At 40.7% G+C, this 12,663-nt stretch overlaps 1 protein-coding gene across 1 annotated transcript in view; it reads left to right on the top strand.

Annotated features, from left to right (window-relative positions):
* UNK (unk zinc finger) overlaps positions 1-12,663 on the top strand; it is a 41,315-nt gene that overhangs the window by 6,998 nt on the left and 21,654 nt on the right. Inside the window, exon 2 of the mRNA XM_059828151.1 lies at positions 11,746-11,955. Within this exon, the coding sequence (XP_059684134.1) occupies positions 11,746-11,955 (210 nt within the window). The remainder of the gene's footprint in view (positions 1-11,745; positions 11,956-12,663) is intronic.

Below are 12,663 nucleotides of genomic sequence, written 5' to 3'. Positions count from 1 at the left end.
AAAATACAAAGCCTCGCCAGAAGGGTACCTAGGGAGATGCTGAAGGCTTGTTCTTTCTCAAACTCCACCTAGTGATGACAGCCAATTTAGATGCTTGTGATAATTTTCTCAGCAATCTGTCTTGTGTATTTTGATCAGTGCTTGATGCAGTTAATACCAGTTTGACATTTGAAATATCAGTTGGAATGAACGTTCCCTTAAAATGAATACCAACAATTTCTTTTCTTCTTAGCTTTGTTGCAGGCTGTCTTCTGACTCATACACCCTCACCCTGCCATAGTGTTCATTCAGGTTTAGAAGGTTATTGTTACAACAAGAAAAGTTCTAGGTTTTCTTTGAAAGAAATGTTTCAAGTTTAAGTGCTAAAGTGCAATGTTGGCAATAAAAGTGCTAGCTCACTGAAATGCTTGATACCGGCCTGATTCTTCTCTCTTATTAAAAGTCAGAGACGTTTAATTGAACATAGTTGCCAGAACACTGGCAGAAGAGGTTTGTGGTCAGACAAGAAAAATCTTAACCCATCCCTACCTGTCTGTTGGTCAAAAATTGCAAATACATTTCAGTAGAGCGTACTGGCTTATTAAGAATGATGGCACTGTTAATTACAGTTAAGAAATTAAGGTTGGATTGCTTTTTATCATCGTATGCCTAGAATTTCTTTAGATTAATAACCAGTCATGCACATATGGAAAGGGAAATAGTTTCCTGAAACATACCTGATGAATATCTGCAAAAATCTGTATTAATTAAAGTCAATATTGTTTTACTTGTTAGCCTTCATCTTCAACATGTCACCACAGTTCAAAAAGAAGCTGTCAGTCCACACTCAATATGCTCAGAGGTGATTTTTCTCCTCTAATTTTCAATAGACTAGCTTTCATTAATAGCACTTGAATATTACCATCATAGCAGAAATAAAAATAGCAGATGCCTCAGGGCAATTGTGCAGCTTTACAGCAACAAAAAAAAAAATTATTTGTACGTTTAAAATATCTTGAGAGTGCCACCAGATCTACTCATGTATTGATTTGTCAGAATGGAAAATGAGAGGCTGTGGTATAGCCTGGGATTTGACTGCTTGCCCTTTGGTGGAGAGCTGGTATACATCTTGATGTCAGCGTACCTGTTTGAAGCGCAGTCTGGCATAGGGTCGTATAATGGTGCTTCTTTGGACTGGTCTATCTGTGTGTATAGGACTCTTATTCTGAGGTGTGCCTGCCTTATGGAGTGTCGAAAGAGTCCACTGGGCTGTAGCAGAGATGGATGAAGTCTGATTTGAGTGCTGAATGGAAAAGAAAATCGATTGAATGGCTAACATTGATTCTTCCAAATCAACCAGTAAGAGTTGGCTTTTATCTTTGTGCTGGCACATGTGTTATGGGATGCAGGTTCATGCTTGTTAGATAATCGCCGTGTTTTGTTTCAAACTCACAACAGAAAATGTCTGTTCACAAATGTAAGCCTTTTTCCAAAGAGGCTGCTGCAAATCTGGTTGGCATTTAACCTGAGAAGAAGCAGATGCCATTTCATTTTCAAATGTAGATTGGTCTGGGTGAGAGCACTATAGATCTGTCATTTCTTGCGGAGTTTTGGTTTTTTGGTTTTGGTCCAGTGTAAATATAGACCTTCAAACGGTTCATGTACTATCTTAAAACTGTTGTGAGTATGGGGCTAGGGCTGATCTACAAGCTGTTTGTTAAATCATGAGGGTTCTTGGTGTGGTCAGGAGAAGGAAGGCTACCGTGCTCTACTTCTGAAGCACCTCTTGTGAGACAAAATGTTGAAGGTTAGCTGCCTAAAAATGCTCATAAAAATCTGTAACTGAAACCCTGAGCTATGTAGTGGCTTGTATGGAAAGAATATTTTTCTGAATTAGCCTTTATGAATTCTTGCATGTGGGATGTTTTTGTTTTAGGGAACTAGCAGAGTGAGTAACACAAGTTTTAAAACAGCCCAGCCCTGTTCCCAGCCTTCCCTGGTATTTCTACAGTTGCTAGCCCTGGGTAGGCTTTGTTAGTAATTGAATCGGTGGTGGGAGAGGTACAGCGTGGAAAAACTATACTGGAAGCTGGAACTTTAATTTTTACAGCACAGTCCATCAGTGTATTATTCAGACCTTAATTCATTGTAGTATAGTGCAGCAAACCTGATGCGTGTTAACTCCATTTGAACTCTGCCTTTCTGCAGACATTCTCCATGTGTCTGAGGCTACAAACACTAACGCTAGGATAAAGATGCATCATTTGTCTGATCCAGTTAATATAAGATAGAAAATTTACCTGGATATAAGCTGAATACATGACCATAATAGAAAAGTCTGTGGATGGATGTTTTTGCGAAGTAATTAGTAGTAAAATATTTAACTGCTCATATTTAAGCACAAGTTGATATATAGTGCTGACAATTAAACCAGGTATAAACCTTCAACAGTGTACAGCTGTCTGGATGCAGTAAGCTCCAGTATTTTCACTGAAACAGTTAGGTTCAACCCACATGTTACTGAAAAATAATTATTTCAATATGATCCTGTTTTCATAGACTCCGCACTTACACAGGTGCTGTAGAGGATTAATGGCAGCTAAATAGTTTGTAGAGCAGAACCAGCCTACAGAGTGATGAGGGTTGTCTCAATTGGGGGTGTTCCATGTTTGAAAATGGGGAGGTGTGCTTTAGGCACAGCTGTGTTGTTTACATAAACTAGCAGTGTCAAATTGAAAATATGTCATTTAAACTTGGAAAGAATTGGCTGTGTTTTTAAAACATTGCATGAACTGTCTAAATGCTTAGGTTATTTTGAGGTCATGTCAAGTAATACATATTGATAGCCAACTAATTTGGGGGAAAAAGAGATCAAACTCAAGGAAATGTAAATGTAAACTCAAGGCTTTATGCAGAGGTCTGGAGCTTGCTGAATGGCTTTTAACGAAACATCTCTGCAATGTAGTGCAGTTAAATGTTTGCGTATGCCCGTGCTTGGATTGTTTTAATTAAAAACGTGAAAGCTCTGCGTAAACAAACACTTGTGTTTAAAATGGATTTTATTGGTATGGCTTGGTCATATACATTTCATGGTCCACTGACGCAACAAGTTTATGTTTTTAAAGAGAGCACACCGCCAAAAAAATTACTCAAATTATTTTATTTGTTGGGTTTGAATGACACAACTCAATGTATGCCAAGCCTGAGGGATGCACAGCTCGAGGGAAGTCTGAACAAGCACCTCTTTCCCCGACACCCGCAGACTGTAACACAATTGTAAGTCAGTGGAGCTTGTGTCTTAGCTGTTCACAAATGTGATAAATGTTCATTTTATTGAGTTAACTCCAAGTTGAAAGCCTTGATTTTTCTTTCCTCATCAAGACAGAGCGTTGGTGAGCTACTTAGCTCATGGTATTTCTCACAAAACAAAGCCATTTTTGCTATAACTGTGGAAACCAAACAATGTTTTGCCTGAAACTGGTACAAGGCTGTCTTCCCATTATGGGCTGGCACCGTGCTGTAGTGTCTCTCTGTTTTTCCTTAGTTTTTCAGCATAGACAAGACACAGCTGTTTGCGTCTGACATTTTTCTTTTCATTGAAAAATGTCCCGATCATTTCTGATAGTTGCCAACGCGTGTTATTTTTAGCATGGGCTTTTGCAGTCAGTCAGTCAAAGTTCTTATCTATAAAGTATGGGTAGTAGATAGTTCTTTCCAAATGGTTGAACTGAATTACTTGCATTGTTGTCCACCCCATGATCTTCTTTGAGATCAAAAAATAGTTACAGGAGCAGTCAGGTTACCTTTGAATATGACTATTGTACTTGTTGGTGTGTTATCCTTAGTTTTCTGTAATCTAGCAGTTTGTGTTTTAGCTTCTGCAGTACACGCTCTCCTTTAAGCATTTATTTGGAAGCATTCAGCTCAACTTTACTTGCTAAGTCGATCAGATGCCTAGAAAAAGGAAAACCTGTGAGTGCTGCCTAGCTATTTCTGCAGCGAAAAGTGTGGGAGCCATGGGCTATGAACGTGAGCTGTTGTCTTTTCGGTCACTAAGGTACACAATGAGTTATATGAACTCTTAAAACAAAAAAACCTCCACAACCAAACAAGCCCAACTCCATGCATCTGTAATAAGTCTCTCCAACTCTCACTTTCTTTATTTGCCCTTAGACTGACATTATTGTCAAGCTCTAATGGAGAAGGGGAACTCTAACAGCTTTAAAATCACACAGTGCTGTCTGCTGTGTGACCTTTTTCCAGTTGATGGTTCAATTTATTTAGGTGATAAAGAAAACACTGAGGCATGTGAAGTCTATCTTCTTGACAGATGTGAGCTTACTGAAACTTTTTCCTCATCCTTTTCTCCTTCCCCACATTCACAGTCAGCCTTTTGTTTTTATGAAGTGATCCATATATTTTTCTTTGAGGTTTAAATGCTTTCTAATCTTTTCAAGGTTTACAAAACTGCACCTGGCTGTTGAGGGTATGGAAAGGCAAATAGACTGATAGTTGTTGAGATGTACTGGAAGAGAGATGTTTGCATTTTGTGTCAAGTGATGCATGGTGTATGCAAAAGCTCTTCTTGGTATGAAGTGTGAGGATTTGGTCAGGTCTCTGAGGTTATTTAGAAAAATACCATTAAATACGGAAAATGGGGAAATATCCAATAGTAGTGAGCCACAGTAACTGATAAAGATTACCGGTAAAACCTGGTCAGAACTTTTCCTGAAATCGTGATGAAAACCTTCAAGATTGCTGCTAAAAGTGTTTGTTATTGTTTGATACTCAGCAGTGATTCGTGTGAGGCTCTCTTTCAATATTAGATTACATCTGCCAGTAAGTAAAAAGTACTGTTTATTGAAACAGACTTGTCTTAACTACTGCTCTTATTAGAAGGATGCTAAACATTTCCTTGCAGAGGTTTAGGCAGGCTGTAAACCAGGCTGCTGGTAGTCTGCAGCTGTCAGTTGAGGGATTTGGTTGGCTTGTGCCCACCCCTGGGAACAAGGAACTACAACTCCTATGAAGTTAGATCGTTTGTTTCACTTTTTTCTCCCAAATCCCAAGAAATCTTAGGAGTCAAAGGCTATGTTCTCTGTCAGGAAGCTTGCTTTGCATTGAAATGCCAGCGTTTTGTAAGACACCAAGACGCTGTGGGAATTCCGTGGTGACTGGTAAAAGCCCCAAGGTAGGCAACCTGCCGAACCCCTCGCTACAGCGAGGGATTCCTTAAAAAGTCAGGCCTTCTAGGAGCCCTGTTGATTTGCCAAGAGATGTGTAGGGGTTTTGTAGGGCATTGCCAATTCAGAGAAATTGAATAGCTGTTCCAGAATATCCATTTTGGACTAATTATTATGGAATGACACTATTCTTTAAATTGCCTTTCTTTTTTTTTGTCTCTTCTTCTGGAATATCTTCTTTGCCTTAAGCCTTAAGAGCAAAAACTCCAGAGCAATGTCAGAGCTGCATATCATGGGTTTTCTCTATTAGTAATGATATGTTAAACGAAAGGTGCATTAGTAGGATTTTTATTGAGTATCCTGTTGGAATAAGTAGATTCTGTCATGCACCACTGACTCATTTCAATTGGAATACCACAGTTCAGTAAAAGAAAATAATTGAGTCATGGGCTTCTTACTTAAAGTGTGTCTGATATCATCTTCTGCAATAAAATTTTATGAGGGTGAAATGAATTTAGAGAGCTGATTAAATATGGACAGCTCTTTTCCTCTTGTGTTGGGGTAGCTCTTTTAACTTAAGAAAATAGCAGTTTTGAAAAGATATTCGATAGATAAGCATTATTGAATTAGAAACATCTATATCTATGGTTAGGTATTTTCTCCTGGGTTTTGCAACGCTGCCTACTTTGCAGGCAGTCTGTTGGGTAAGCACACCCTCGTTTACTTCAGATAATGTTATCTGTGTTAGCTCAAACCACTAATTGAAACTTTAGAGCTAAGATGGTGATTTTTAAATTTTTTTTTTTTTTTTTTTTTTTTTTTTTTTTTTTGCCTAAACTGAATTAGGAAAACTTTCTCCAGCCTGCTCTTTGGACAGATTGGTGCCAATAGGAGCTTCCAGCAAAGGAAAGCTGATGAGCAGTTGAGAGCAGTGACCTCTGTCATTCAGATTGCAATATTCAGGAAGGATGTCTGCCTGCAAGTAAGGTGAACGGGGACCACCTGAAACTTTACAAAGAGGCCTATGGCCTTGTGCAGTCCTGTCTGAAACAGCAGGACGTGACTGATATAAAAGTGCCAGCAAAAGCCCCCAGCATTCCCATGCTCTTTTATGCTGATGAAATTATATCTTTGCAAGCGTGATCCTCAGTGGAGAGAAGGCACAGGGCTAAAATAAATGGTGATTGCAGAAGAGCGTTTTCTTCCTGATACCTGAAATCTTATCAGGAACTTAAGCCTTGGTTTAAAAAAACAAAAACACACAACCAGACACTTTATATGCAGATTTTTTTGTTAGATTTGCCTCTATGGGCTCTTTTGGACAGTAGCTAGTGCTTTATACAGTCCTGAACCAGTAATTCCTAATATTAGTGCTAATAATAAAGTGAAATGTCTGTGCCAGGCTGGACGTTACAGAAGCGAGCAGAGCCTGCGCTGTCTGAATGTGGCCTGGGCTGCCTTCTCTGGGTTAGTTTCTTGTGACTAAGGAGCAGATGCAGGGATGGAGCCCCTCTGGCAGACGCCAGTGCTGTGAGCGTGGACCTGCCCGCTAGCATAAAAGATGTCTGTAGTTTACACTGGTCTAGCACCACATAAACAGCGCTGGTACCAATCGCTTAACACAAGCCTTAACTAAGGGTGCTGTAGCATAGTTTCATGGGTGTAAACACACACCCACATGCATGCAGAATCTAGATGACAGCTATGTTAGATCTCACTATTGTCCTACATTTACAGACAGTGTCTTAGTCTGGATTAGCCAAACAATTACCTAATGGCTTTCTCTCTGGTGTTGTACTGCTGCAGAAGAATCAGATCCTGTTTATGAGTCTCTGCGCTCTCTTTGGGCCCAAAAGGAATTTTGGCAGAAAGGGGATTGACTGGGAGGAGCAAGGAGGGCTGCAAAGGAGAGGAGCTCGTCTTGGGGCCCACGTAAAGATTTCAAATAGCGCAGGGGGTGTTGGAAGCAAAGGAGGGCCTGGCTTTGCGTTATGGGAGAAAAAAGGCTTTGGAAGAGTTGGTTTTAATCCTCTCGTTTCCATGTTCCTCAGTATTGTTTCTCTCCCCAGTCTTCCTGATCCCTCTGTTACAAAGCAAAGACTTCTCTTTTGGCGTCAGTTTGCATCTTCCAGTGAGTTCAGGGAGCTTTGGGTAAGGCTTTTAATGAGGAATTTGGAGCTCAGCTGTCTTCGTGCATTACCAGCACATTTTCCTGAATTGAGCTCATGCCACTGCATGTGTGACTTATGTCAAGTTTGGCAGGAAGTTTGCAGCCCTGGAACGTGGTAGGGATGCAGGTATCCTCCTGTACTGAGCTGCTTGAGCGCACCAGCTGAGAACAGAGCCAAACCAGTAAAGCTGCAGCAAAGCAAGAGATCTGTGCAGCAGCAGGCAATGGATGTGACCAGGACAAGGCTGCAATTGTTGAGTTTAAAAATGAAGCTCCTAGGTTAGAGTTTCTTCTTGGTTTCTTTTCTTTTTTTTCTCCGTCCTCCTAGGTTTGAGATTTTTTGTGGTGGTGCTTGGAAGTACAATTTTTTTTTTTTTCCCTCACCCCGCTCATCTTTTTTCCTGCAGCTCCCAGAGCAGGTTGCCGCTTGATTCCTCCAGGGCAGAGGGGAAACTAGCTGCAATAACTAGCTGCAGATGTAAACACTTGCTGCCCTGCCCTGGAGAGCTGTTACTAACACAGACAGTTAGCAGTTCCCCTGCTAGTATAAATTCTTGCAGAGAGTCACTACTACCCCTTCCCACATCCCATCCCAGAGGTAGTGGAATTTCAGTGAAGTAGCATTGGGTCTTTCTAATACTTTGCAGTTCCTGTTGGTCTCTGGGAGTTCCCAAAGCTGATCTAAGAGCCTCTCCTCTTGTCTTCCTAGTGAAATAAGCTTTCATTTCCAGTAGCGTCCATCCTGTTCAGTAGCAAGTTCAGTTCGGCCTGGGGACTTTGACCTACATTGTTCTGGCCGATCTTGTCCTATTTGTTTAGAATTGCATTTGTCTTTGTTTAGTAGGACCCATAAATGGTAACGTTTCCTCCAGGAACGCGGGTATTGCTGTTGATGTTAATGTAGTATCAGAAGACGACCATGTTATGTGCTTTCCACTGTTTAAAAAATTATATGGGTTTGAAAATATGACATATACACACATACAAAAGAATGTGCGTGTAAAGTAGACCAACACACAACTGATTATTTTCACGTTTCTGTTTTTTTAAATAAATATAGAAGTAACTCCTATATAAAATAGGGGTAACAATTCTTCTGCCCCTCATGTGGGGGCTGTAGAGTTTCCTGAAATTTTTAGAGAGGAGTTGAGAAATGCAAGTTATCATTGCTGGATTTCCTCTTCCTGTACAGACACAGCGTTTGGCTGATACACTGTGAAATGTGTATCAGTTATCAACATGTTTTCAGTTTCAAGGGTCATTCAAAAATTCCTTTCCTCAGCTGTTCTGGGAAAAAAATTATAGAGACCATTGACACTAGAAGAATCTGTCATGACAGTGTTTTCTGCATTTCTGTTTAGAGCCTTTGCAAAAAGGCTACTGAAATATTAATAGCTTTCTGCTTTGTGAGACATCACATTGCGGTAGTGCGGTCTGTGTATCCTTTCTGTGTTCCCAAAACACATGTGGTTTAGATGCCTTTCATATATTTTAATACAAAGTGGCTGGTTGAGTGGTCCACGTTCTCCCAGAGGAGCCAAAACTCACCTCATGGATCAAGAAAATAAAGGGCTATAAGGCAATTTACCATTCAGGCTATTGTGGAGGAGGGTGATTTTAGAATGTTGTAGTGGCTTGAAAAAAGAAAAACGCAAAGCAGTGATTGAAAGGCTTGAAATGACTGAGTTAATGTGACAACTCTCCTTTTCCTCTGTTGGGTCTATTGCAGAGGTGATCATGCACAGTTAATGTATTGTGTGGAGCACAGTGGTACCTGTTTGCAGGCCTTGCTTTGAAATTAAGAATGAGAGATCATTTATTTAATAGACAGCATTAAAGAATGAGTTTCTGATGAAGCAAGTTAGGTGTTAAACACTTTTCAGGTGAACCATTTACTTATGTAATTATCTCTCATTTACATTATAATAAATGTTTCTCCAGAGAGTTTAGCCAATCATGAAATGCAATTAATTTTCAACTGCTCTTCAGCAACAATTGACACTCCAGAGACCGAGCTCCCTAGTCAGTATGTGCAGTTTTAAACTCTCCTGCTAAAGGGAAGCTGTTTCAGCTCAGTTGATCACACAGTTGTTGAATTCTAGGTTTTTTTTTAACAGTGTTTCATACATGCCTATCACTACAAGTCTGGAGTGCTGGGGTTGATACCTGGCTTGTTACCCAGGTAGGCCTGATACCTCCCCGTAGTTTCCAGAGTGTTGAAGAGGTTCAGGATGCTGTTCTTCAAATTAAGCCCAAGACTCACTTCAGTGAAGATGGGGGAGTTTAAATTAAATGCTCTTGGCTTCTGTCACCGACTCTGATTGCTGTATGATACTGGCCGGGGCACGTAGCCATCTCTTCTGCCGTTTGTCCATATGTGAAATGGGAGTAACATAAATCTCATGTATCTAAGGTGTACATGGAGATGTATGGGTGGAAGGGACTGGTTGGTGACTGCATAGTATCTGTGGATGGCAGTTTAAGTATCATGCTGCTTAAGTTTACTTAATTCACTTTCTAACCTAAATGTTGTTGCATTCACTTTTGTTCTAAGTCTTATTAGCGCACTGATAAGATAAAATAATCTGCGGCATTCCACCTTTTACAACTGTACTTAGTCCAACAGCTTAGAAAGCTATTGAAGAATGATTAATTTTATTGCAGCATTCAGTTTTCAGATGAATTGCTGCTGTGGTTATAGCAGGGATCTCCATTTGAATGGAGCCAGCTTTTTAAAAGTGAAAAGGAATAAAGAGATGCTGTTAGCCCTCACCTACTCCAAACAGACCTGTTTCTGCACGCTGCCTCCAGTTTTTCTGATGAAGCCTTGGGCCCCAGCGCAGATACTGTTCCAGCCATGCTGGATTGCAGGGGACAGATGGGCTTGGGTTGAAGAGGGTTTACAGCCTGCTGCGGAGGCTCTCCAGCCCTGAGCGTTCGCGGATCCGAAGCAGTGGAACCTGCAAGTCTCGCATATTTGGAAGCTGAAGAGGAGGAAGAGCTTTCATCCTTTCATGCTTGCTCTTGCCAGTGATATTCTCTGTTCATAGCAAACAAATAAAACCACTTTGGTTGAATCTGCGCATTTTCCTGAGGCTTTTTCTTCAGCCAGGGGTGAAGAGGAAAGGAAGCTTTATTTACAGATGTTGCTTTCAGAATGAACCTAGCATGATGATATTATCTGTAAATACATCTTTGGGCATCAGACATCTTTCCATTTATTTAGAAATACGATAGAAAGATTGTCTGATACGGGAATGAATACGTGACAAATTCCTATACTCTCTTTTGTTGCCTCAGAGTACATAAGCAGTTTAAAATGAGTCCATGTCTGCTGTTGTATCATTCTGTTGCTTCCACCAGACTACTAGCACTTTTATTTTGACTGACAAATTTTGTTACTTGCTGTTTAAACTGACCTCTAAATGTAAGAGACCAGAATGTGGGATGCAATTACTCCATGTCTGCTTGCTCTGGACCTTCTGTGTTGTTCTTGGAGATGTCTCTAAGACCGAACCCAGTGGGATTTGGGTCTGACCTACTTGAACTGTTCATATGTTCCCTATAAATACAGGGCAGCTAGTGGGTTTCAGGCAGTGTGGATTTTGTAAGCACCTACACACAGATCACAGTCAGATCATTATGTTGATCTAAACCATTTTGTAATCCTCTACAATCTGGGTTTAGAGACTGTTATTAGTGTCACAAATAAAAGCTTGTGACTTCTTTGGTTCTCGGGATAAAAGAAGACACGTACATTCAGAGAATTACACATTAAAATTAAAGCAACATAAATATGCAGGAGTTTGAGGATAGTTATCCCACTTTTCAAGACTGAGTCCTGAATTCACAAGAGTGCAAGAGAGAAATTGATTAATTTTAATTTCATAGTTGACCATGTACTGAAGAAGCAGAGTTAAACCAGGAGGACAAGGCATGAAAGAGTCTTTTAAAAATCTTTCTCCCTCAGTAACTTGAAGCTTTAAACATGGCTACAAGGAATTTTATTTGTTGGTTTTTTTAAACAACGTATGAAAGGAAACCCCTTTTTGCCCAGATAGGTCTCAGATTTAGAGACAGAAAAGGATAGAAAGGTATTTAAGAGATCTGTTTTTCTAAGCTCCTGAAAAGCCCCTTGAAAATGATACTGAAAGGCACTGTAGAAAGTGATTTCAGCTATCGCTGGCATTCATGTTTGTGTTAACTGGCCTGGTAGCTGCTATCTTCCCATTACAGACAGGCAGCAACTTCCAGCTTCCGTTGAAAGCAAAAGCAGGGGAGGGTGTGGGAAGGACAGCAGGCATCTCTGTGATGGATGTGGCTGGGTTTGGCCTGGACTCTGAGGGGTGATTGGATATTGCCTCTGACCAGCATCCTTGGCCTAATCTCCTGCTGTTGGATTTCTGCCTGCAGTTACCTGAAGGAGTTCCGCACGGAGCAGTGCCCTCTTTTCGTGCAGCACAAGTGCACTCAGCACCGGCCCTACACTTGTTTCCACTGGCACTTTGTCAACCAGCGTCGTCGCAGATCTATCCGCCGCCGGGATGGTACATTTAACTACAGCCCTGACATTTACTGTACCAAATATGATGAGACCACAGGAATCTGCCCAGAAGGAGATGAGTAAGTAAAGACTGCACCCTGCTTTTCAGGCATTAGGCTTTTGGGATCAGTCCAGGTGATGATTCCAGCCAGTTCTTGTAGCGATGAGGCAAGTCAGCAGTAAAGCAGCTTTGTAACATACGTAACATGAGAACAGATGTAAAAACTGTAATAGCAACCCATGTGCTCCAGGCCTGCTGCAGAGATGATACTAAGGGTGACTTAGATGGGAATTCAGCTTAGTTTTTAACAGCTTGCTGAAAGAGAAGGAGCTTTGTCCTCTAGTCTGTGCCCTGAATTACCTGTTCCCAGCTTTTTAAATCGTATCGGTTACTTGCCAGTTTATTTTGTCTTCCTGAACTTTTAAGAAGCCAGTAGGGAAATGGCAGGTACCCAGAATAAGGCAACATGAGGAAGAGTTGAGTCTTCTCTCCCTGTGTTTGTGGTAAGTTTAACTGGAGCAGCGGTGCAAGTGTTTCTGCTGTGCATGTGGCAGACTCCAGCAATTAAAGGGTTAACCCAGTAATATAACGTTAGCCACGTGACAGATATGGAAGAATAAATAGTGTAGCCAAACTGTGGTCAAATACAGGGAGTGTTTTATATAGAGATGCTATAGAAAGATGGAATTTCAGTTCCCTTTCATGGTGCCAGTATAAACACACAGAAAAATGCTATTTATCGGGAAAACAATATTTTTTTACCTGACTAAGTAAAGATCTTGTGACT

Source organism: Gavia stellata, chromosome 22 (genome assembly GCF_030936135.1).
Source record: "Gavia stellata isolate bGavSte3 chromosome 22, bGavSte3.hap2, whole genome shotgun sequence".
Taxonomy (NCBI): domain Eukaryota; kingdom Metazoa; phylum Chordata; class Aves; order Gaviiformes; family Gaviidae; genus Gavia; species Gavia stellata.
Note: the sequence above shows the minus strand (reverse complement) of the source record. Positions and strands in the feature narration are given on the sequence as shown.